The 23917-nt window shown below is 44.9% G+C and overlaps 1 protein-coding gene across 7 annotated transcripts in view; it reads right to left on the minus strand.

Annotated features, from left to right (window-relative positions):
• Positions 1–5226: 5226 nt before the first annotated feature.
• Positions 5227–23917, minus strand: part of LOC115201742 (kinesin-like protein KIF20B) — a 43790-nt gene continuing 25099 nt past the window's right edge. For 4 of the 7 annotated variants that reach the window (XM_029765604.1, XM_029765605.1, XM_029765606.1 and 1 more), the window contains 4 exons: positions 22777–22851; positions 12060–12201; positions 7907–8046; positions 5227–6023 (listed from right to left, as the gene is read on the minus strand). In XM_029765604.1, the coding sequence (XP_029621464.1) occupies positions 5949–6023; positions 7907–8046; positions 12060–12201; positions 22777–22851 (432 nt within the window). In that variant the 3' untranslated portion in view covers positions 5227–5948. Of the gene's footprint in view, positions 6024–7906; positions 8047–12059; positions 12202–22775; positions 22852–23770; positions 23889–23917 lie in introns of those variants that run through there. The other 3 variants (XM_029765608.1, XM_029765607.1, XR_003879803.1) reach the window with 2 other exon arrangements.

Consider the following 23917-nt stretch of genomic DNA (forward strand, 5'->3'; position numbering starts at 1 on the left):
CCTGTCTCCCTGTAGCGCTGTCTTAAGCATCTCACAGTGCGGACATTGCAATGTATTGCCCTGGCCACATCTGCAGTCCTCATGCCTCCTTGCAGCATGCCTAAGGTACGTTCACGCAGATGAGCAGGGACCCTGGGCATCTTTCTTTTGGTGTTTTTCAGAGTCAGTAGAAAGGCCTCTTTAGTGTCCTACGTTTTCATAACTGTGACCTTAATTGCCTACCGTCTGTAAGCTGTTGTTGTCTTAACGACAGTTCCACTGGTGCATGTTCATTAATTTTTATGGTTCATTGAACAAGCATGGGAAACAGTGTTTAAACCCTTTACAATGAAGATCTGTGAAGTCATCTGGATTTTTACGAGTTATCTTTGAAAGACAAGGTCCTGAAAAAGAGGACGTTTATTTTTTTTGCTGAGTTTACTTATTCTGCCCCTGAGCAAGGCAGTTAACCCACTGAGGGGTTGTGTTAAATGCAGAAGACACATTTCAGTTGAACGCATTCAGTTGTACAACTGACTAGATATCCACCTTTCCCTTCATTTGAGTATCCTGGAGTTTCGTTTTATGTTACTCTAGTCTATGAGACCAGGCTGATTCAACACATGCACAGAACAGCATGCCTTGCAGATACTATGATCCTTTGAATTGTGCACTTTCTCCCTCTTTGCCCCGATTACCTTTTGTACTGACAGCAGAAGCTGCATCTCCACTTCTCAGTTTGGAGTCATGCTAGATTGACACAGACACTCTCACCGTCTTTGGAGAACAGGAAGCTGGAACTGACATTCAGACGGTACAATGGTGCAGCTGTGTGGGGAAGTGATATAGCATAGCTAAATCGAAACAGTACAGGCTCGTGATTATCGAGAGAAAACGTGTCGTCTTTTGACTTGGCTCCGAGTACATGGGGAAGATCAAGCAGCATTGATTGGGAGATTTACGAATGCTCTCCAGTCACACATCTATGTCATCGTTACCTCTACAGTGGTGTAGCCTGTCTGTCTGTCATCTTTACCTCTACAGTGGGTGTAGCCTGTCTGTCTGTCATCTTTACCTCTATAGTGGTGTAGCCTGTCTGTCTGTCATCGTTACCTCTACAGTGGGTGTAGCCTGTCTGTCTGTCATCGTTACCTCTACAGTGGTGTAGCCTGTCTGTCTGTCATCTTTACCTCTACAGTGGGTGTAGCCTGTCTGTCTGTCATCTTTACCTCTATAGTGGTGTAGCCTGTCTGTCTGTCATCGTTACCTCTACAGTGGGTGTAGCCTGTCTGTCTGTCATCGTTACCTCTATAGTGGTGTAGCCTGTCTGTCTGTCATCGTTACCTCTACAGTGGTGTAGCCTGTCTGTCATCTTTACCTCTACAGTGGTGTAGCCTGTCTGTCATCTTTACCTCTACAGTGGTGTAGCCTGTCTGTCTGTCATCTTTACCTCTACAGTGGTGTAGCCTGTCTGTCTGTCATCTTTACCTCTACAGTGGTGTAGCCTGTCTGTCTGTCATCTTTACCTCTACAGTGGTGTAGCTTGTCTGTCTGTCATCTTTACCTCTACAGTGGTGTAGCCTGTCTGTCTGTCTGTCATCTTTACCTCTACAGTGGTGTAGCCTGTCTGTCTGTCATCGTTACCTCTACAGTGGTGTAGCCTGTCTGTCTGTCATCGTTACCTCTACAGTGGGTGTAGCCAGTCTGTCTGTCATCTTTACCTCTACAGTGGTGTAGCCTGTCTGTCTGTCATCTTTACCTCTACAGTGGTGTAGCCTGTCTGTCTGTCATCGTTACCTCTACAGTGGTGTAGCCTGTCTGTCTGTCATCTTTACCTCTACAGTGGTGTAGCCTGTCTGTCTGTCATCTTTACCTCTACAGTGGTGTAGCCTGTCTGTCTGTCATCGTTACCTCTACAGTGGTGTAGCCTGTCTGTCTGTCATCGTTACCTCTACAGTGGTGTAGCCTGTCTGTCTGTCATCTTTACCTCTACAGTGGTGTAGCCTGTCTGTCTGTCTGTCATCTTTACCTCTACAGTGGTGTAGCCTGTCTGTCTGTCATCTTTACCTCTACAGCGGGTGTAGCCTGTCTGTCTGTCTGTCATCTTTACCTCTACAGTGGTGTAGCCTGTCTGTCTGTCATCTTTACCTCTACAGTGGGTGTAGCCTGTCTGTCTGTCATCTTTACCTCTACAGTGGTGTAGCCTGTCTGTCTGTCTGTCATCTTTACCTCTACAGTGGTGTAGCCTGTCTGTCTGTCATCTTTACCTCTACAGTGGTGTAGCCTGTCTGTCATCTTTACCTCTACAGTGGTGTAGCCTGTCTGTCTGTCTGTCTGTCATCTTTACCTCTACAGTGGTGTAGCCTGTCTGTCTGTCATCGTTACCTCTACAGTGGGTGTAGCCTGTCTGTCTGTCATCTTTACCTCTACAGTGGTGTAGCCTGTCTGTCTGTCATCTTTACCTCTACAGTGGTGTAGCCTGTCTGTCTGTCATCTTTACCTCTACAGTGGTGTAGCCTGTCTGTCTGTCATCTTTACCTCTACAGTGATGTAGCCTGTCTGTCTGTCATCGTTACCTCTACAGTGGGTGTAGCCTGTCTGTCTGTCATCTTTACCTCTACAGTGGTGTAGCCTGTCTGTCTGTCATCTTTACCTCTACAGTGGTGTAGCCTGTCTGTCATCTTTACCTCTACAGTGGTGTAGCCTGTCTGTCTGTCTGTCTGTCATCTTTACCTCTACAGTGGTGTAGCCTGTCTGTCTGTCATCTTTACCTCTACAGTGGTGTAGCCTGTCTGTCTGTCATCTTTACCTCTACAGTGGTGTAGCCTGTCTGTCTGTCATCTTTACCTCTACAGTGGTGTAGCCTGTCTGTCTGTCATCTTTACCTCTACAGTGATGTAGCCTGTCTGTCTGTCATCGTTACCTCTACAGTGGGTGTAGCCTGTCTGTCTGTCATCTTTACCTCTACAGTGGTGTAGCCTGTCTGTCTGTCATCTTTACCTCTACAGTGGTGTAGCCTGTCTGTCTGTCATCTTTACCTCTACAGTGGGTGTAGCCTGTCTGTCTGTCATCTTTACCTCTACAGTGGGTGTAGCCTGTCTGTCTGTCATCTTTACCTCTACAGTGGTGTAGCCTGTCTGTCATCTTTACCTCTACAGTGGGTGTAGCCTGTCTGTCTGTCATCTTTACCTCTACAGTGGTGTAGCCTGTCTGTCTGTCATCTTTACCTCTACAGTGGTGTAGCCTGTCTGTCTGTCTGTCATCTTTACCTCTACAGTGGTGTAGCCTGTCTGTCTGTCATCTTTACCTCTACAGTGGTGTAGCCTGTCTGTCTGTCATCGTTACCTCTACAGTGGTGTAGCCTGTCTGTCTGTCATCTTTACCTCTACAGTGGTGTAGCCTGTCTGTCTGTCATCTTTACCTCTACAGTGGTGTAGCCTGTCTGTCTGTCTGTCATCTTTACCTCTACAGTGGTGTAGCCTGTCTGTCTGTCATCTTTACCTCTACAGCGGGTGTAGCCTGTCTGTCTGTCATCTTTACCTCTACAGTGGGTGTAGCCTGTCTGTCTGTCATCTTTACCTCTACAGTGGTGTAGCCTGTCTGTCTGTCTGTCATCTTTACCTCTACAGTGGTGTAGCCTGTCTGTCTGTCATCTTTACCTCTACAGTGGGTGTAGCCTGTCTGTCTGTCATCTTTACCTCTACAGTGGTGTAGCCTGTCTGTCATCTTTACCTCTACAGTGGTGTAGCCTGTCTGTCTGTCATCTTTACCTCTACAGTGGTGTAGCCTGTCTGTCTGTCATCTTTACCTCTACAGTGGTGTAGCCTGTCTGTCTGTCTGTCATCTTTACCTTTACAGTGGTGTAGCCTGTTTGTCTGTCATCGTTACCTCTACAGTGGGTGTAGCCTGTCTGTCTGTCATCTTTACCTCTACAGTGGTGTAGCCTGTCTGTCTGTCATCTTTACCTCTACAGTGGTGTAGCCTGTCTGTCTGTCATCTTTACCTCTACAGTGGTGTAGCCTGTCTGTCTGTCATCTTTACCTCTACAGTGGTGTAGCCTGTCTGTCTGTCATCTTTACCTCTACAGTGATGTAGCCTGTCTGTCTGTCATCGTTACCTCTACAGTGGGTGTAGCCTGTCTGTTTGTCATCTTTACCTCTACAGTGGTGTAGCCTGTCTGTCTGTCATCTTTACCTCTACAGTGGTGTAGCCTGTCTGTCTGTCATCGTTACCTCTACAGTGGTGTAGCCTGTCTGTCATCTTTACCTCTACAGCGGGTGTAGCCTGTCTGTCTGTCATCTTTACCTCTACAGTGGGTGTAGCCTGTCTGTCTGTCATCTTTACCTCTACAGTGGTGTAGCCTGTCTGTCTGTCATCGTTACCTCTACAGCGGGTGTAGCCTGTCTGTTATCTTTACAGTGCTGTAGCCTGTCTGTTATCTTTACAGTGGTGTAGCCTGTCTGTTATCTTTACAGTGGTGTAGCCTGTCTGTTATCTTTACAGTGGTGTAGCCTGTCTGTTATCTTTACAGTGGTGTAGCCTGTCTGTTATCTTTACAGTGGTGTAGCCTGTCTGTTATCTTTACAGTGCTGTATGTGCCATTGTGTCATTTCCTAATGAGGCCTTTGGATTTTGAAGGTTAAGGACACCGAAATGTAATTTGGGTGAACTATCCCTTTACACCCCTTTCCTCCTCTCCTGGGGTCACGAAGCACTCAGAAAGTCTGCCGGTTAAGATAGTAGTCGACTGTGCTGTAATACATCACTTGCTGACTCAGGACTATATCTCTGAGTCGATACCAACTGCCAAACCCAGACTTCTGACAGATGAATATCTTCCTCATTAAAATTTTTTTTAAAGTGTGAAGACCATGGTTGTCAGGCTCCTTATATCACCTCAACAAAAAAAACCACACCTTTGCAGAGAAAGCAAAAAGCATGAGAACACCTTGTCCCTGCTGGATGAACGGCCATAACGATGACGTCCGTCCCAGAACAGAGCTCTGGATGTCACAAGCCTTCTCCCCCTCCCCTCCTCTCTCTCTATCGACAGCTGCCTCGCCTTGATTTTTCACTTCATAATTGTTGCTTATTCGGATGCAATTAAAAATATTCTATGAGTAAGTGAAAAAGCAATACAGTGACTGCTGAGGGGATTTCAGAGTATAAAAACACGGATGGTGACAATACTTGATGGCGTGGTTAGAATATAGTTTGTTACTGAAGTTATCCTCAGACACTGGAATAATTTGTAAGAATAGCAGTGTTTTTATCAAACCACCTGGTTAGCAGTACAGTATTACACATGAACAGCAGTCAAACGGTTCGGTTAGATAAAAAAAAAAGGGACTTCCTGGGATAAAACATGAACTGTATTTAGATGAATTTAGTAAATAACATGATATTCACGGCCTAAAGCCAAAAGAGCAGTTTGTAACGATGTCTTACCCCAGATACTACTCTGATTGGCAGTTCTGATTGAACAGGGCCCTATAATCTACATTACGCCATGTATCGTCAACACGTTTAACACCACAATAGGACTCAGTAGTGGTTGTCCCCAGTAAGACATTTATTCTGCACAACAAAAAACGCCTCGTGTTTATTTTTTATTTTTTTTACATGAATATCGTTGACATGTACATCTTCAGAGGGGCGCATTACCAAAATGTTCTGGACTGAGAATAAACATACTTGGTCCAAAAATGATAGTGTTAAATCATACAAATGAAAGAAATAAATCACATAATGTGCAACATTAAATACATAGAAATAAAAATCGAATATAAATTAAAGTGATAAATGAAGGCTAATATGAAAACAAAAACTGATATCTACCTAACCGATATTAAGAAAAAAAAAAACTCAACATGTCCTTCATTACACCAACAAAATGGATTATTTAATTTCCCTGTTACCACACAAGAGCAGCACGGATAACATCCTCGCTGTGGAACAGAGAAGTCAACTCATTTAGCCGTCCGGAGTTTTCTCTTGATGATGAGATGGTCACCCTCTCGCTCGTCTGGACTTCCACCGATGATCTGAGACAGAGGTCAACAGTTCAGGAGAATGAACAGGATCTGAAGCACTTACACATTTCTAACGGGGGGGGGGGGGAGAAAGATATTACATTCTGCAAAATATATAACGATAAAAATCATGTAATTCAAAAAGGTTATGACAATATGTTCATTCAATAGAGAATTGCATCAGAAAAAAACAATAGTCCAAACCCTGTCTCTCTACACACACACATATATATATATTTTTCAAAAGTTAGACGATTTACTCAGAGAATTTAACATCATCATGGTCAGAAAGTGGTCGCTGCTCAATAGAACTCCGTCACTGCTCCGTGGGCAGAACGGCGCTAACGTCCAACGTCAACAGACAAGCTAGTGGCTGCAGGCTAGTGTGTGATATGGGCTTTCCCCTAAATAATATCCCCAGAATAAAAAATGTAAAATTGAGCTTATATACTGGGTATACATTAATTACCAAAAGTTAAGACTAAATTTCAAGATAAACCCTACCCGAAAAAAATAATTATAATAAAAGTGTTCTAGTTTCCATTGTGAATTTCCGCGTCTTCCCCTTTAAATCGCCATGGAAACGGCCCCTCTCAACATTGATTGACCGGGGTTAGAGGAATAAAAATACTCGGATCTGGAGATGAACATGACGAGGGTATCAAGTTGATTTTGATTAGTCCAAAGCGCGGAAATGCCCCCACCTCCTAACGCTGAAATAAGGAAGAGTTTACAGCCAAGAGCAGCACAATGTAAACTACAAATTAACGTTTTTATTTCATCAACACGGTCATCTAAAAAAAAAAAAAAGTGTGTTTAAAGTTGTAATATTGTAGAGAACAATTTAATGATTAATTGAATGTGATTCATAATGACATAGGGCAAAAGAAAAATAGGTTAATAGGTTAGCACCCTCTTGAATTGACCCCGTACTTCACTACATTCTAGAGCAGTGAATGAACGATCTATTAACATTTCATACGAAAACGGATGACGTCCCGATTTTGGCATCGCGAGCGCTACTTTTAAAACAAGTGGCTGAAATTATACAAAACATCTTTAAGATTGACCTATATTGTAACGACCCCGAGTTTATAAGCGAGGATATATCGACTCTGCTGCACGAGCACGCTTTTGCGGCACAGTCGATAGCGCGCTGGACTTCGGGCTTAGAAGGTTGAGGGTTCGAGACCTGCTCCCTGCCTGTTTCATTACAATATTTACAACTGAAGTTAAAATCAACACGTATGTCTTGCATGACAGCCACCATATAAATGGGAATCCTCACCCATAGAACAAGGCATCAGACCTGAACTGATAGGGTTGTCTACGTGACTATACCTTGCTATGTGGTTACACACACACACACACACACACACACCTGACACAACTGGGATAAAAACATATCCAAAAATTAAATACTTTGATCAAGGACCCTGGGTGGTGAATAACTAAACAGGAAGCCCTACTGTCCCAATAAATCGGTGTTGGCCCAGGTTTGGAGCAGCCACATATCGTATGGATGGATAAACATACAGCTAGGGATTTATTACAATACCTTCTACAACAATTTGTTGATCCAGTGCTAAATAAATGAAAAGTTATACAAAATTGGACTACTTCTCTGTCAGGTTTTGGTTGAGTATAAACAAAATCAGAATGGATAAAGCACATTATAACCACTTACAATTCATTTGTAGCCATCCTAAGGTCCTGCACTACCGATAAAACATATTTAAAAACGTCTATTATTCAGAAAAAAAATGTTTTATAGAAAATGATAAACATTGTGCTATGATGTTGTGGCCATGTCGCCCAAGCCTAACCACGGTCGCCCAAGCCTAACCACGGTCGCCCAAGCCTAACCACGGTCGCCCAAGCCTAACCATTCTCACCGGGTGGGAGGGGAAGTCCATCGGGGTGGAGATCTCTGGTCTGTAAAGCTTCCTCTTGGACTTCTTGGGTCTGAAGCTCATGGATGCCCCACCCTCTGTCTCTGGGGATTTCCCGCTCACCAAACCCATTATCTTTTTAGCTGCAAAGAGAAAGAGGGATGTAAGGGCTTTTAAAAAAAGCTCAGCAGCATAGGCCACTAAAAGGGTCAAGCCAGAGCAAACCATTACTGTGGGCCAGAAACAATACGCCTGGGATTCCAGTCTGTTTCCCTTCTATTGCCAGCTTATTATGGAATTGCCATGCTTGACAAGGACTATGGAGTAGTTAAAAGCACAAACAGTTCTGGGGCCAGGCCAGACAGAGAGAGGCTGCGGACGGACGGATAGAGAGAGAGGCTGCGGACGGACGGATAGAGAGAGAGGCTGCGGACGGACGGATAGAGAGAGAGGCTGCGGACGGACGGATAGAGAGAGAGGCTGAGAGAGAGAGGCTGAGGACGGACGGACGGAGAGAGAGAGAGAGAGAGAGGCTGAGGACGGACGGAGAGAGAGAGAGAGAGAGAGGCTGAGGACGGACGGACGGAGAGAGAGAGAGAGAGAGAGAGGCTGAGGACGGACGGAGAGAGAGAGAGAGAGAGAGAGAGAGGCTGAGGACGGACGGACGGAGAGAGAGAGAGAGAGGCTGAGGACGGACGGACGGAGAGAGAGAGAGAGAGAGAGAGGGCTGAGGACGGACGGACGAGAGAGAGAGAGAGAGAGAGAGAGGCTGAGGACGGACGGACGGAGAGAGAGAGAGAGAGAGAGGCTGAGGCGGACGGACGGAGAGAGAGAGAGAGAGAGAGAGAGGCTGAGGACGGACGGACGGAGAGAGAGAGAGAGAGAGAGAGAGAGGCTGAGGACGGACGGACGGAGAGAGAGAGAGGCTGAGGACGGACGGACGGACGGATCGAGAGAGAGAGAGAGAGAGAGAGAGGCTGAGGACGGACGGACGGACGGATCGAGAGAGTGAGAGAGGCTGAGGACGGACGGACGGATCGAGAGAGAGAGAGGCTAAGGACGGACGGACGGATCGAGAGAGAGAGAGGCTGAGGACGGACGGACGGATCGAGAGAGACTGCGGACGGACGGATCGAGAGAGAGAGAGACTGCGGACGGACGGATCGAGAGAGAGAGAGACTGCGGACGGACGGATCGAGAGAGAGAGAGACTGCGGATGGAGGGATCGAGAGAGAGAGACTACAAACAATGCATGCAGGGCAGAATTAGGCCAATATCCACTAATAATAAAAACTCAAAAAAGAGCAATTAAGTTTTGGAAACATCTAAAATACAGTGACCCCCTCTCATATCATTACCAAGCCCTGCAATGCCAAGAGCTGAGCAAAGAAAAGAGTCCCCTCATCCAGCTGGTCCTGGGGCTGAGTTCACAAACCTGTTCTACTAACACACTGAAGCCTCAGGACCAGAACATCCAATCAATCAGAATAAACCAAATTACAACACAGTCAAAACAAAACTACATTGCTTATTGGGAAACACAAGCACAAACACAAAGCAAAATGCAGTGCTATCTGGCCCTAAATCGACAGTACACTATGGCTAAATATTTGACCATGGTTACTGATCAAAACCTTAGAAAAACCTTGACAAAGTACAGGCTCAGTGAGCACAGCCTTGCCATTGAGAAGGGTAGACACAGGAAAACCTGGCTCCCTGTAGAGGAAAGGCTGTGCAACCACTGCACAACAGCAGAACCTGAGACGGAGCTGCATTTCCTGACAAAATGTCAAAAATATAAAACAATTAGAGAGTGTCATTTCCCCAAATTTGAAATCCTTATTCAAGGTTTTAAAGACCTCTCTGATGAGGATAGGCTACCCGTCCTGTTGGGGGAGGACGCAGAGAGCTGTGGGTTGGCAGCGCACTACATTGCTGCCTGCCATAAGTTGAGGGACAGTGTCTGACAGACCAATAAACCTGCACATGTCCTCAACTGTATGATTATTGTTATTGTTGAATGTATGGTTATATTGACCGTTGGTTATTGTTGTTACTGTTGTCCCGTTGACAATTTTTGATTCTTTTTTTTATTTATTTTTTATATTGTAAATATCCAAAGTAAGCTTTGGCAATATGTACATTGTTACGTCATGCCAATAAAGCGAATTGAATTGAATTGAGAGAGAGAGACTGCGGATGGAGGGATCGAGAGAGAGAGAGAGAGAGAGAGAGACTGCGGATGGAGGGATCGAGAGAGAGAGAGAGAGAGACTGCGGATGGAGGGATCGAGAGAGAGAGAGAGAGACTGCGGATGGAGGGATCGAGAGAGAGAGAGAGAGAGAGACACTGCGGATGGACGGATCGAGAGAGAGAGAGAGAGAGAGACTGCGGATGGACGGATCGAGAGAGAGAGAGAGAGAGAGAGAGAGAGAGACTGCGGACGGACGGATCGAGAGAGAGACTGCGGACGGACGGATCGAGAGAGAGACTGCGGACGGACGGATCGAGAGAGAGACTGCGGACGGACGGATCGAGAGAGAGACTGCGGACGGACGGATCGAGAGAGAGACTGCGGACGGAGGGATCGAGAGAGAGAGAGACTGCGGACGGAGGGATCGAGAGAGAGAGAGACTGCGGACCGGAGGGATCGAGAGAGAGAGAGACTGCGGACGGAGGGATCGAGAGAGAGAGAGACTGCGGACGGAGGGATCGAGAGAGAGAGAGACTGCGGACGGAGGGATCGAGAGAGAGAGAGACTGCGGACGGAGGGATCGAGAGAGAGAGAGACTGCGGACGGAGGGATCGAGAGAGAGAGAGACTGCGGACGGAGGGATCGAGAGAGAGAGAGACTGCGGATGGAGGGATCGAGAGAGAGAGAGAGAGACTGCGGATGGAGGGATCGAGAGAGAGAGAGAGACACTGCGGATGGAGGGATCGAGAGAGAGAGAGAGAGACTGCGGATGGAGGGATCGAGAGAGAGAGAGAGAGAGAGACTGCGGATGGAGGGATCGAGAGAGAGAGAGAGAGAGAGACTGCGGATGGACGGATCGAGAGAGAGAGAGAGAGAGAGACTGCGGATGGACGGATCGAGAGAGAGAGAGAGACTGCGGATGGACGGATCGAGAGAGAGAGACAGACTGCGGATGGACGGATAGAGAGAGAGAGAGAGAGAGACTGCGGATGGACGGATAGAGAGAGAGAGAGAGAGAGACTGCGGATGGACGGATAGAGAGAGAGAGAGAGAGAGACTGCGGATGGACGGATAGAGAGAGAGAGAGAGAGAGACTGCGGATGGACGGATAGAGAGAGAGAGAGAGAGACTGCGGATGGACGGATAGAGAGAGAGAGACTGCGGATGGACGGATAGAGAGAGAGAGAGACTGCGGATGGACGGATAGAGAGAGAGAGAGAGTCTGCGGATGGACGGATAGAGAGAGAGAGAGAGACTGCGGATGGACGGATAGAGAGAGAGAGAGACTGCGGATGGACGGATAGAGAGAGAGAGAGACTGCGGATGGACGGATAGAGAGAGAGAGAGACTGCGGATGGACGGATAGAGAGAGAGAGACTGCGGATGGACGGATAGAGAGAGAAAGACTGCGGATGGACGGATAGAGAGAAAGAGAGACTGCGGATGGACGGATAGAGAGAAAGAGAGACTGCGGATGGACGGATAGAGAGAAAGAGAGACTGCGGATGGACGGATAGAGAGAGAGAAACTGCAGAGGATGGACGGATAGAGAGAGAAACTGCAGAGGATGGACGGATAGAGAGAGAGAGACTGCAGAGGATGGACGGATAGAGAGAGAGACTGCAGAGGATGGACGGATAGAGAGAGAGACTGCAGAGGATGGACGGATAGAGAGAGAGACTGCAGAGGATGGACGGATAGAGAGAGAGACTGCAGAGGATGGACGGATAGAGAGAGAGACTGCGGATGGACAGATAGAGAGAGACACTGTGGCAGGTAATATTGAACTTGACCATCAAGGTGTAATTTGTACCACTGCAGATGGTACTTTGGCTCCAGTGTGGTTTCTGTGTTTCTGGCTCTTTGGTCTGATGATGATGATGATGATGATGATGGATGATGATGTAGTCTGTGCTGGATGCTCTAACAGTAGCACAGAATAGCTATAGTGTCAACTCTTACCCTTGCTACCGAAAAACGTTGGGGAGCTCTGGAGGAAGTCGCCGATCTTCTGCATCGTTCCTTCTTTCCTGCTCCTAAGGCTGGTCTGGGAATCCTGGGGCCTAATGGAGTCCGGGTCTTTACTGCCCCTCGCCGGAGATGTCTACGAAACCATGATATAATTAAGCAATAAGGCCCGAGGTGATGTGGTATATGGCCAATATAACACGGCTAAGGATTGTTCTTAGGCACAACGTAACGCTGCCACAGCCCTTAGTCGTGGCATATTGGCCATATAACAAACCCAAAGTGCCTTATTGCTTTTATAAAAATTTGTTACCAACGTAATTAGAGCAGTAAAAATAAAATGGTTTTGTCATACCCGTGGTATACACCATGGCTTTCAGCCAATCAGCATACAGGGCTCAAACCAGCCAGTTTATAATAATAAGTATGTGTACACCCCTTCAAAACAACCATTGCTGGAATCGAGCACACAGCCATGCAATCTCCATAGACAAACATTGGCAGTAGAATGGACTGTACTGAAGACCTCAGCGACTTTAAACGCAGCACCGTTATAGGATGTCACCTTTCGACCAAGTTTCAGTTTGTAAAATGTCTGGCCTGCTCGAGCTGCCCAGGTCAATTGTAAGTGCTTTTATTGTGAAGTGGAACATTTCTTTCACATGACCCATCAATTTAGACAAGCGTGTCTGGGTAAACGTCATCTAATATTTATCAATTATTTTTATCTGGACGTTTTGTTTACCTGGAATTTTTCCTTTAATGTAAGCTACTACCACTTTTAATCTTAAATTTACTACACACTGTTTAGCACATGACTACACAAGAGATGGGTGGGGCTAAAGCTTAAGAGGGTGTGAACGATGCTGAATGTGGTGTAGACAAAGAAGAGCTCTTCAGTAGGTGTATCAAAACATTCAAAGGTCATTTTCTCAAAAGTGGAGTTACAAGTTGATCAACTTTCAAAGCAGAATTACTTTCCCATTGTTCCTCAACTGTAGTGTATGATATACCATGTTGTAGCTCTGAGTCTCTACTATCCAATATAAAAAACAACAATTTCAAATATTGCAACATAAGACCGATTTGAGCCGGTTGGTCAAAGGTCTAGGAGCAACAACGGCTCAGCCGCGAAGTGGTAGGCCACACGCTCACAGAACGGGACAGACGAGTGCTGACTCGTGTAAAAATCAGCTGCAACATTCACTACCGAGTTCCAAACTGCCTCTGGAAGCAACATCAGCACAAGAACTGATTGTCGGGAGCTTCATGAAATGGGTTTCCACGGCCGAGCAGCCGCACACAAGCCTAAGATCAGCATGCGCAATGCCAAGCGTCAGCTGGAGTGGTGTAAAACTCGCCGCAATTGGACTCTGGAAACACGTGCTCTGGTGTGATGAATCACGCTGCACCATCTGGCAGTCCAACAGATGAATCTGGATTTGGTGGATGCCAGGAGAACACTACCTGACCCAAATGCATAGTGCCAACTGTAAAGTTTGGTGGAGTAGGAATAATGGTCTTGGGGCTGTTTTTCATGGTTCGGGCCCCTAGGTTTCATTGAAGAGAAATCTTAACACTACAGCATACAATGACATTCAAGACGATTATGTGCCTCCAACTTTGTGGAAGTACAAAACATCTTGGAGAAGGCTCTTTCCTGTTGTTTCAGCATGACAATGCCCCAGTGCACAAAGTGAGGTCCATACAGAAACGGTTTGTCGAGATCGATGTGGAAGAACTTGACTGGCCTGCACAGAGACCTGACCTCAACTCCATTGAACACCTTTGGGATGAAATGGAAACGCTGACTGCGAGCCAGGCCTAAATCACCCAACATCAGTGCCTGACCTCACTAGTGGGGAAAGCCTTCCCAGAAGAGTGGAGGCTGTTATAGCTGCAAGGGGGGGGGGGCAACTCCATATTACCTCATCTTTACTAGATGCTGTTCTTCCACTAATCTCATTGCAACTCCCCTCCAAATCTCCGACCACTACCTTGTATCCTTTTCCCTCTCACTCTCATCCAACACTTCTCACTCTGCCCCTACTCGGATGGTATTGCGCTGTCCCAACCTTCGCTCTCTCTCTCTCCCGCTACTCTCTCCTCTTCCATCCTATAATCTCTTCCCTCTGCTCAAACCTTCTCCAACCTATCTCCTGATTCTGCCTCCTCAACCCTCCTCTCCTCCCTTTCTGCATCCTTTGATTTTCTCTGTCCCCTATCCTCCAGGCCGGCTCGGTCCTCCCCTCCTGCTCCTTGGCTCGACGACTCACTGCGAGCTCAAAGAACAGGGCTCCGGGCAGCCGAGCGGAAATGGTGGAAAACTCGCCTCCCTGCGGACCTGGCATCCTTTCACTCCCTCCTCTCTACATTCTCCTCTTCTGTCTCTGCTGCTAAAGCCACTTTCTACTACTCTAAATTCCAAGCATCTGCCTCTAACCCTAGGAAGCTCTTTGCTACCTTCTCCTCCCTCCTGAATCCTCCCCCCCCCCTCCTCCCTCTCTGCGGATGACTTCGTCAACCATTTTGAAAAGAAGGTTGACGATATCCGATCCTTGTTTGCTAAGTCAAACGACACCGCTGGTCCTGCTCACACTGCCCTACCCTGTGCTTTGACCTCTTTCTCCCCTCTCTCTCCAGATGAAATCTCGCGTCTTGTGACGGCCGGCCGCCCAACAACCTGCCCACTTGACCCTATCCCCTCCTCTCCAGACCATTTCCGGAGACCTTCTCCCCTACCTCACCTCGCTCATCAACTCATCCTTGACCGCTGGCTACGTCCCTTCCGTCTTCAAGAGAGCGAGAGTTGCACCCCTTCTGAAAAAAACCTACACTCGATCCCTCCCATGTCAACAACTACAGACCAGTATCCCTTCTTTCTTTTCTCTCCAAAACTCTTGAACGTGCCGTCCTTGGCCAGCTCTCTTGCTATCTTTCTCAGAATGACCTTCTTGATCCTAATCAGTCAGGTTTCAAGACTGGGCATTCAACTGAGACTGCTCTTCTCTGTGTCACAGAGGCTCTCCGCACTGCTAAAGCTAACTCTCTCTCCTCTGCTCTCATCCTTCTAGACCTATCTGCTGCCTTTGATACTGTGAACCATCAGATCCTCCTCTCCACCCTCTCCGAGTTGGGCATCTCCGGCGCGGCCCACGCTTGGATTGCGTACTACCTGATAGGTCGCTCCTACCAGGTGGCGTGGCGAGAATCTGTCTCCTCACCACGCGCTCTCACCACTGGTGTCCCCCAGGGCTCTGTTCTAGGCCCTCTCCTATTCTCGCTATACACCAAGTCACTTGGCTCCGTCATATCCTCACATGGTCTCTCCTATCATTGCTATGCAGACGACACACAATTCATCTTCTCCTTTCCCCCTTCTGATAACCAGGCGGCGAATCGCATCTCTGCATGTCTGGCAGACATATCAGTGTGGATGACGGATCACCACCTCAAGCTGAACCTCGGCAAGACGGAGCTGCTCTTCCTCCCGGGGAAGGACTGCCCGTTCCATGATCTCGCCATCACGGTTGACAACTCCCTTGTGTCCTCCTCCCAGAGTGCTAAGAACCTTGGCGTGATCCTGGACAACACCCTGTCGTTCTCCACTAACATCAAGGCGGTGACCCGATCCTGTAGGTTCATGCTCTACAACATTTGCAGAGTACGACCCTGCCTCACACAGGAAGCGACGCAGGTCCTAATCCAGGCACTTGTCATCTCCCGTCAGGATTACTACAACTCGCTGTTGGCTGGGCTCCCTGCCTGTGCCATTAAACCTCTACAACTCATCCAGAACGCCGCAGCCCGTCTGGTGTTCAACCTTCCCAAGTTCTCTCACGTCACCCCGCTCCTCTGCTCTCTCCACTGGCTTCCAGTTGAAGCTCGCATCCGCTACAAGACCATGGTGCTTGCCTACGGAGCTGTGAGGGGAACAGCACCTCCATACCTTCAGGCTCTGATCAGGCCCTACACCCAAACAAGGGCACTGCGTTCATCCACCTCTGGCCTGCTGGCCCCCCTTCCTCTGAGGAAGCACGGTTCCCGCTCAGCCCAGTCCAAACTGTTCGCTGCTCTGGCACCCCAATGGTGGAACAAGCTCCCTCACGACGCCAGGACAGCGGAGTCAATCACCACCTTCCGGAGACACCTGAAACCCCACCTCTAAGGAATACCTGGGATAGGATAAAGTAATCCTTCTAACCCCCCCCCTTAAAAGATTTAGATGCACTATTGTAAAGTGGTTGTTCCACTGGATATCATAAGGTGAATGCACCAATTTGTAAGTCGCTCTGGATAAGAGCGTCTGCTAAATGACTTAAATGTAAAATGTAAATATTAATGCCCATAATTTCAGAATGAAATTTTGGATGAGCATCTTTTGACCATGTAGTGTATGTGTAATATATTATATTTTACAGAGGCTTTTATCCAGAGATCGGTTTGTTGTTTTGAAAAGGGAATTGGAAAGTTTCTTAGTTTGCACAGCCTATCCGCAGTTGGCATCAGTTGCTGGGACTGCTAGTCTCTGTCCAGTGATTCTGCCGACCAAGGCCGGGTCTGAGGAGCTATTTGGCGTAGCAGCTAGCCTAGCTGCCTATCAAGCTAGCGGGGTTTTCTTGAGGGCTTGAACGCAGCCCGTGACACTGTTAGCCATTGTGGCTGAGACCGCAGATTGGCCCGTGTTTGTGGCTGTCTAGATCCCTGCTGTTTGTTGTTTTCAATCTTCCCCGTGACCTGCCCTGTCTGGAACTGAGAGGAGTAACGGTGTAACCTATGTTGTTAGCTACCATGACAAAGACCAAAGCCGGCGGGAGTACCGTTGAGGTGTCTCTCTATCACATGTGAAGGATCTTTTAAAACAAACAAAAATAGTAATACAAGCAGTTGTTACAACAACAAAATAGCTTGGAGTGGCTTGTCCAAATACTAGTGGATTCAACTAACAAAAGAATGGACGACCTGACGAGAGAGGTCCAGGACCTGAAGAACAGTTTGCAGTGATCCTAGGGTCAGCTCTATGAGTTGAAACAGGACAACGGCAAGATGACAGACATCTGTAAGTCATTGAGAGGACATCAGTTGTGTGTGTAAATCCATGATAACAAATGATGGATAAATCTCTCGAGACAATCAAGTTGGAACAACATGGTTGTGGACGGAGTCTGAGGACAAAGTGAGGAACATTCCCTCTTAGAAATTGAAGATGGGCCACAGGTAGATTGAGGTAGAGCGCACCCACAGGACTGGAAAACTCACCACTAGCCCTGGTGACAGGCCCAGGTGACAGGCCGATAATGGTCAAGTTCCTGAGGTTCAAGGACAAGGTAGCTGCTCTGGAAAGAGCCAAGAACTTGAGAGGAACGTATATCCATCTCCCTCAACGAGGACTTTCCTGAAGCTGTGCGCCAGAAGAGGAAAGAACCGATCCCATGCCAGAGCGCGTGGGGACATGGCGTACATCCGCTATGACAGGTTTTACTGTCCACCCTCCCTCCCAGAAGCCTGGAAGGGATGAGAGCCAAGCCTATGGTTCGTAGCGTCAACCCCGCAGCAGCCACACACACACCAATTAATTAATGGACTGCTGAATGTATTATTTTTTCCTTCTCTTGCTTTGCTTGCTCTTTTCCATATTATATCTGTCTCTGATAAGCTAACCAGGAAAGGGATGAAAATAGCCCATATTAATATATGTAGCCTTAGAAATAAGGTTCATGAAAATCCGTACCTTGCTAACAAAAGAAACTGATCATTTTGCAGTGGTCTCAATTTTTTCCCAGAGCTGTATTATCCATTTTCATTAGATGATACATCAGTAGCAATACAAAGGATATAACATCTATAGAAGAGACAGAAATGCTTGTGGGTGAGGGGTTGAGAGAGAGATATATTCAGAGCCATATCCCTGTAACGCTTAGAGAAGATCTTACGTTGCAGGTTCACTCGGCACATCTAAAGCCTTTTCTTTAGGGGGTGTTGCTACAGGCCACCAAGTGCTAACAGTCAGTATCTAAATATTATGTGTGAAATGCTTGATAGTGTATGTGATGTAAACAGAGAGGTCTACTTTCTTGGGGACCTGAATATTGACTGGTTTTCATCAAGCTGTCCGCTCAAGAGGAAGATTCTCACTGTAACCAGTGCCTGTAATCTGGTTCAGGTTATTAATCAACCTACCAGGGTGTTTACAAACACTACAGGAACAAGATGTATCGATCACATTTGTACTAATACTGTAGAACCTTGTTCTAAAGCTGTATCCGTACCCATTGGATGCAGTGATCACAATATAGTGGCTATATTCAGGAAAGACAAAGTTCCAACAGCTGGGCCTAAAATAGTGTATAAGAGATCATACAAAAGATTTTTCTGTGACTCTTATGTGGACGATGTAATAAACTGGTCCTTAACATCTCTAAAACTAAGAGCAACTGAATCTGGTAATGAATGGTGTGGCTGTTGAATAAGTTCAGACTAAATTAGTTGTTGTTACCTTAGATTGTAAACTATCATGGTCAAAACATATAGATTCAATGGTTGTAAAGATGGGGAGAGGCCTGTCTGTAATAAAGAGACGCTCTGCTTTTTTGACACCACACTCCACAAAGCAAGTTCTGCAGGCTCTAGTTATGTCTAATCTTGATTATTGTCCAGTCGTGTGGTCCAGTACTGCAAGGAAAGACCTAGTTAAGCTGCAGCTGGCCCAGAACAGAGCGGCACGTTTTGCTCTTCATCGTAATCAGAGGGATGATATAAATACTATGCATGCCAGTCTCTCTTGGTTAAGAGTTGAGGAGAGATTGGCTGCATCACTTCTTTTTACAAGAAACATTGTGTTGAAACCCCTAAATTGTTTGCATAGTCAACTTACAGTGATTCCTCCTTTAAAAGTTGTGTCATACTGCAGCACACCTTGCGTGCTGCTGCAGCATTCTGTGGCACGTTATCTAATTGTCAGCCATTTTCTCTGTTACTGCAAGTTATTGATAGTTTGACCAGAGGGCATCTTTGAGAAGCATTTGATAGTCTTCTGTATTGGTATTAGCATAGAATTTAAAACCTTTTTTGTAATAACATAGTATATGGGCTTAATATTGTGGTGTTTCTACTCAGAGAAAAACAAAACCCTCAGGGTTTCCGTTAGGATGGAACGGAAAATATGGCGCTGTACAACGTGACGGTCGGGACTAGGCTACAGGACTGGAGGATTCTAAATTGTTTGCCTTCATTAGACAACTTTGTTCCAATATTTCTGTAAATCAGATATTTAATCCCATAGTAATTCGTTATGGATCCATAACTAAATCAACATCTGCATTTTGAAATTATTTATCATTATATTATTAATAAAATGTGTTTATTAGTCTACAATACATACTGTAGTAAACATGGGAAAGTGCCTAATTCCTTTCATAAGGGAGAGCAGGCCATGTTTGTACTACAGAAAGCAGGGCACGCGGGAGACCGGGGTTCAAATCCCCGTTGGGGAGGAAAGAGTAAGCCATCCTTGTAAATAGGAATTTGTTCTTAACTGATTCCATATGTGTTATTTCATAGTTGTGATGTCTTCACTATTATTCTACAATGTGGAAAATAGTAAAAATATAGAAAAATCCTGGAATTAGTAGGTGTGTCCAAGCTTTTGACTGGTACTTGCTGGAACGGAAAATGGCGGTCAGCAGTACAGTACCGGGCTATTTACGAGGAAGATGTAGGCTCTCCTTGTAAATAAGAGTTTGATCTTAACTGATTTGCCTAGTTAAATAAAAGGTTACACTAAGAGCATAACATTTCCGCACCCTAATGTTCTAATTCTTGTCTAACTAATACCCAAATGGAGATTAAGTGGAAAATAGAAATCTCATTGATTTATCAAGACCAGTCCCCATGCCTGCCTCAGAGCATCACTAAATGGTGCTAAAACAGCTTTTGTTTCTAACTTTTATATGCTCTATAAATAAGACCTACACCATTTTTAACAGCACATTACTCAACACTAGTGAGACTCATTTCACCTATGGTAGACCTACAGTATATCGAAAAATATATATTTTTTCCCAATGACTTGACTCTCCGCCAATAATTACATTTAGAGGATTGGAGGACTAAATTAATATCTAAGGGGTATTTTCCATTAGATATTCTCAGATATTCCTACAGATCCTAAGGGGCTTTTATATCATTCAAAATTAATTAATACATCGCTTTGTTTAAAAAACATATTTTGGAGATTTCATTTAACCTAGAGTGAGCGAGAAAAAAAGGCAATTCTTGAACATGGGGTGAGGCATTCTCACTAATATGTAAATAAAGCCAGTTATTTAGAATGATTTATTCCTGGAGAAACCTAACTTCATTATTTAGCAAACATCACTTGCTTATATTCAGTCAACCCATATCTTAAGAATATATTTGAACATTTCCGTTTCTCCATGCTGGTCTCAGAGCAGCGCAAAACGGTGCTGAAATAGATGTCGCAGCGGGAAGGCAATGAATTCTGTGCCCACTCCTGGCGTCTCTTCCGTTACACATCCTTGGAATAGCAGAACATTAACCATGTGTGTTCGCTTGTTTTGTACTGTTCTGTAGTTTTGACCCAATGATTGGTCTGACAAAGAACTTTGTGTCCTGCAGGCCCAGGCATGGATCAAAGCTGGCGAGACATTCAATAATGTCATCTTCACAGACGAATCAATCGTGACCCTTGAGCAATTTGCTCAAAATTGCTACGGAAAAAAAGATGAAGATTAACGAAAGCATAAAGATGTTGATGAAGAAATGCTGTGTTGAGTTAGAAATGTAAACACTTTAGAGTACTTGTCATCGAATACATTGTAAGTTGAGGGATTTTCACAACAGTAGCAGGTTATAAAAAGTCTATTGTCCTGCTAATAGGAAACATTTGCATGATGGGCTACATTCTTTTATTGTAACCACAATGTCACACATCATTTGTATCTACCTTTCCAATTACTTTTAGAGTTTGGGAATTACAAATGTGCACTTTTAATTATTAGTTACATTGTTTTAGTTCGAAAGTGGAGACTTTTTTTCTTTAAATTATTGTTTTATGTAGGATGCTACATTTTTGATCAGTTGCAATTGTAAGTAGGCATAATAAAATAATAAAAAAAAAAAATCCTACTTCTAAAATCCTAAAAGTCCTGAAAATGATTTGATGCAAGTTGGGGGGGGGGGATTCACACCTAGCTCGGCTATTAAGACAATTCTTTAGTAAAGGTTGAATGGTCTATTGTTCAGCTAATAACCCATCCTGCTACGCTTGTGAAAAACTAACAATAATACTTTCCTCCCTTTCCACATTTTATCGATTGGAATCTTTAACATGATTTTAGCCACAATCGGCCCCAACCCCAATTAATACATTTAGGCACAGTCGATAGCGTGCTGGACTTCAGGCTAGAATGTTGAGGGTTTGAAACCTGCTCCCTGCTTGTTTCATTACATTATTATGCCGGTCTCAGAGCAAATAGCCTGGATTGTTACTCCCATCTCGTTCCTCGCTCTTTTCCACGCGTCATTCTCGGTCTGAGTGGCTCGCTTGTGGGTGTGCTGGTAGGATGTACTGTTTTTCATTCTGTATATATGAATTACAAAATCAGCCTTTACTTAAATCATGTTTCTAGTCTGTTGCATAGTTACAATGTGTAATCATTGATGTCGCAGGAGCAGGAGTGGTAAACACAGTTGAAGTGTATAATGAATGAGTTTGATACACCTGGTATTGGATGTGGCTGAAAAAAATAAATAAACCTAGCTAAATAGTGATTTTCATAAACGTACTTTATGACAACAACAAAAAATATGCACAGTCGTTTGTCTCTACATTAACATATTCCTCTCAATTATATATATTTTTTGCTTGACTCATTATGACGTTATAACTACTTACATTTGGTTTCCACGTAATGTTTTGTCAGCCATCTTTGCTGAAGTTACCAGGGAACGGGTGGTCCGCGTCAAAATTCGTCATTGGAACCACTCGATTTAATTGGTCATATTGAAACCTTCGGACCCAAATGCATAATGAGTGCTCTACCTCCCCCTTGTGGTGGTCTGGAGCAATGAAGCAGTGACGCTGGGTACCTCTAAGTCACGCAACTGTTAAAGGAGGAACCGCTGTATACACAGCTCTGACGCGCGCACACACACGGTATTTTCACAGTCCGCAAATCCAGAACAAATTCAAGAAAGCCTACAGTATTATAGAGCCCTTATTGCATGGAACTTCCATCTCATATTGCTCCAATAAACAGCAAACCTGGTTTCAAAAAACAAAGCAACACCTCACAGAACAACGCCTCTCCCCTATTTGACCTAGATAGTTTGTGTGTATGTATTGATATGTAGGCTACGTGTGCCTTAAAAAAAAAATAAAAAAAATGGTTGTCCGGTCCTTGAGCTGTTGTTGTCTATTCATGTTCTGTATTATGTCATGTTTCGTGCGGACCCCAGGAAGAGTCACTGAATGGGGACCCTAACAAAACACCAACAGCCAGTGGGGATCCTAATAAAATACAAATGTGATGTATGGTTAACCCACGGGAGCACAACTCACAATCTTGGTGTTAAAAGTACCATGCTCTACCGATGCATCTTTAGGGATGCCACATAAAGCAACCTCTCGTTTTAAAAACACAGCCATTTTTTTTTTTTAGGGGGCAGTTGTTTAGAACGTGTCTCTCACCTCTTCTTGATGTACAGCCAGTTTAGAAGTCATCCTGGTTCTGTTGTTCCTTCGGTTCTCACTGTTCACCTCATCCTGAGAAACACCAGCACATGGCGGAGAGAGGAGACCAGGGAGAGAAATTAAAATGCCATGCTGTGGTTTTTAAAGCTACATACGTCTCATAAGTACGAGCCAAAACAAAGTCAAATTCAAATCTAACACGTTGGCAACAACAGTTTTCTCCTCTAATGATCGGGATTAGATAGAACATTTAATTTCATGAATGTATAGGATTTCAAAAGATCAATTGAATAAATACAATTAAGATTTGCCAAACATTTCAAGAGTCTCATGCAATTGCAGATGAAATAAGTCAGTAGGTTTCCAATTATTGATGTGGATTAACAAAAGCATAGTTCACAACTCCAGTGAAGACCAACCCGACACAAATCTAGTCTGAAATGTTCAGAGACTCATGGCAAAAGTAAACCTAATCTAAAAAACAAATGTGTATTCAAAAATAAAAGTATGTTCAATAAGTTAATTGGTAACACCTGTCCAACATTGTATCAGTGTACACAGACTTGAAATTACTGGCCACTTTAATTTAAAAAAAATTAAAAAAGGGAATACTAGTCACTTTAATAATGTATATACACTCTAGCCTACTGCATCTTAGTCTATGCCACTCAAGACATTGCTCGTCCATATATTTATTTATATATATATATATATTCTTAAATTCCATTCCTTTAACTTTAGATTGTGTGTGTATTGTTAGATATATTACTGCACTGATGGAGTAAGAAATACAAGCATTTCGCGTCACCCGCAATAACATCTGCTAAAACAGGTGTTACATTTGATTTGAGTTTCTTTTACATAAAGATATTAATCATTGAGCATGTGTCAAAACTTTAAAAAAATGACAATCTCTGGAGTTCGTGTTTCTGCATTTTATAAAAGTTAGTCTTCTAGAAATCAATGAGTATATATTATTTATAGAAATTACCATAAAAGCAGGAAATACCCAGCGCTGAAACACTTGTCATTTCAAATCACGACCATTCCTTCCATATCGTCTCTCAGAGAACTTACATAGTTTTGCCATTACGCCAACCTAAACATTACTGAACAAAGTAATACAACAACAACAACA

This window comes from Salmo trutta, chromosome 10 (assembly GCF_901001165.1).
Source record: "Salmo trutta chromosome 10, fSalTru1.1, whole genome shotgun sequence".
Taxonomy (NCBI): Eukaryota; Metazoa; Chordata; class Actinopteri; order Salmoniformes; family Salmonidae; genus Salmo; species Salmo trutta.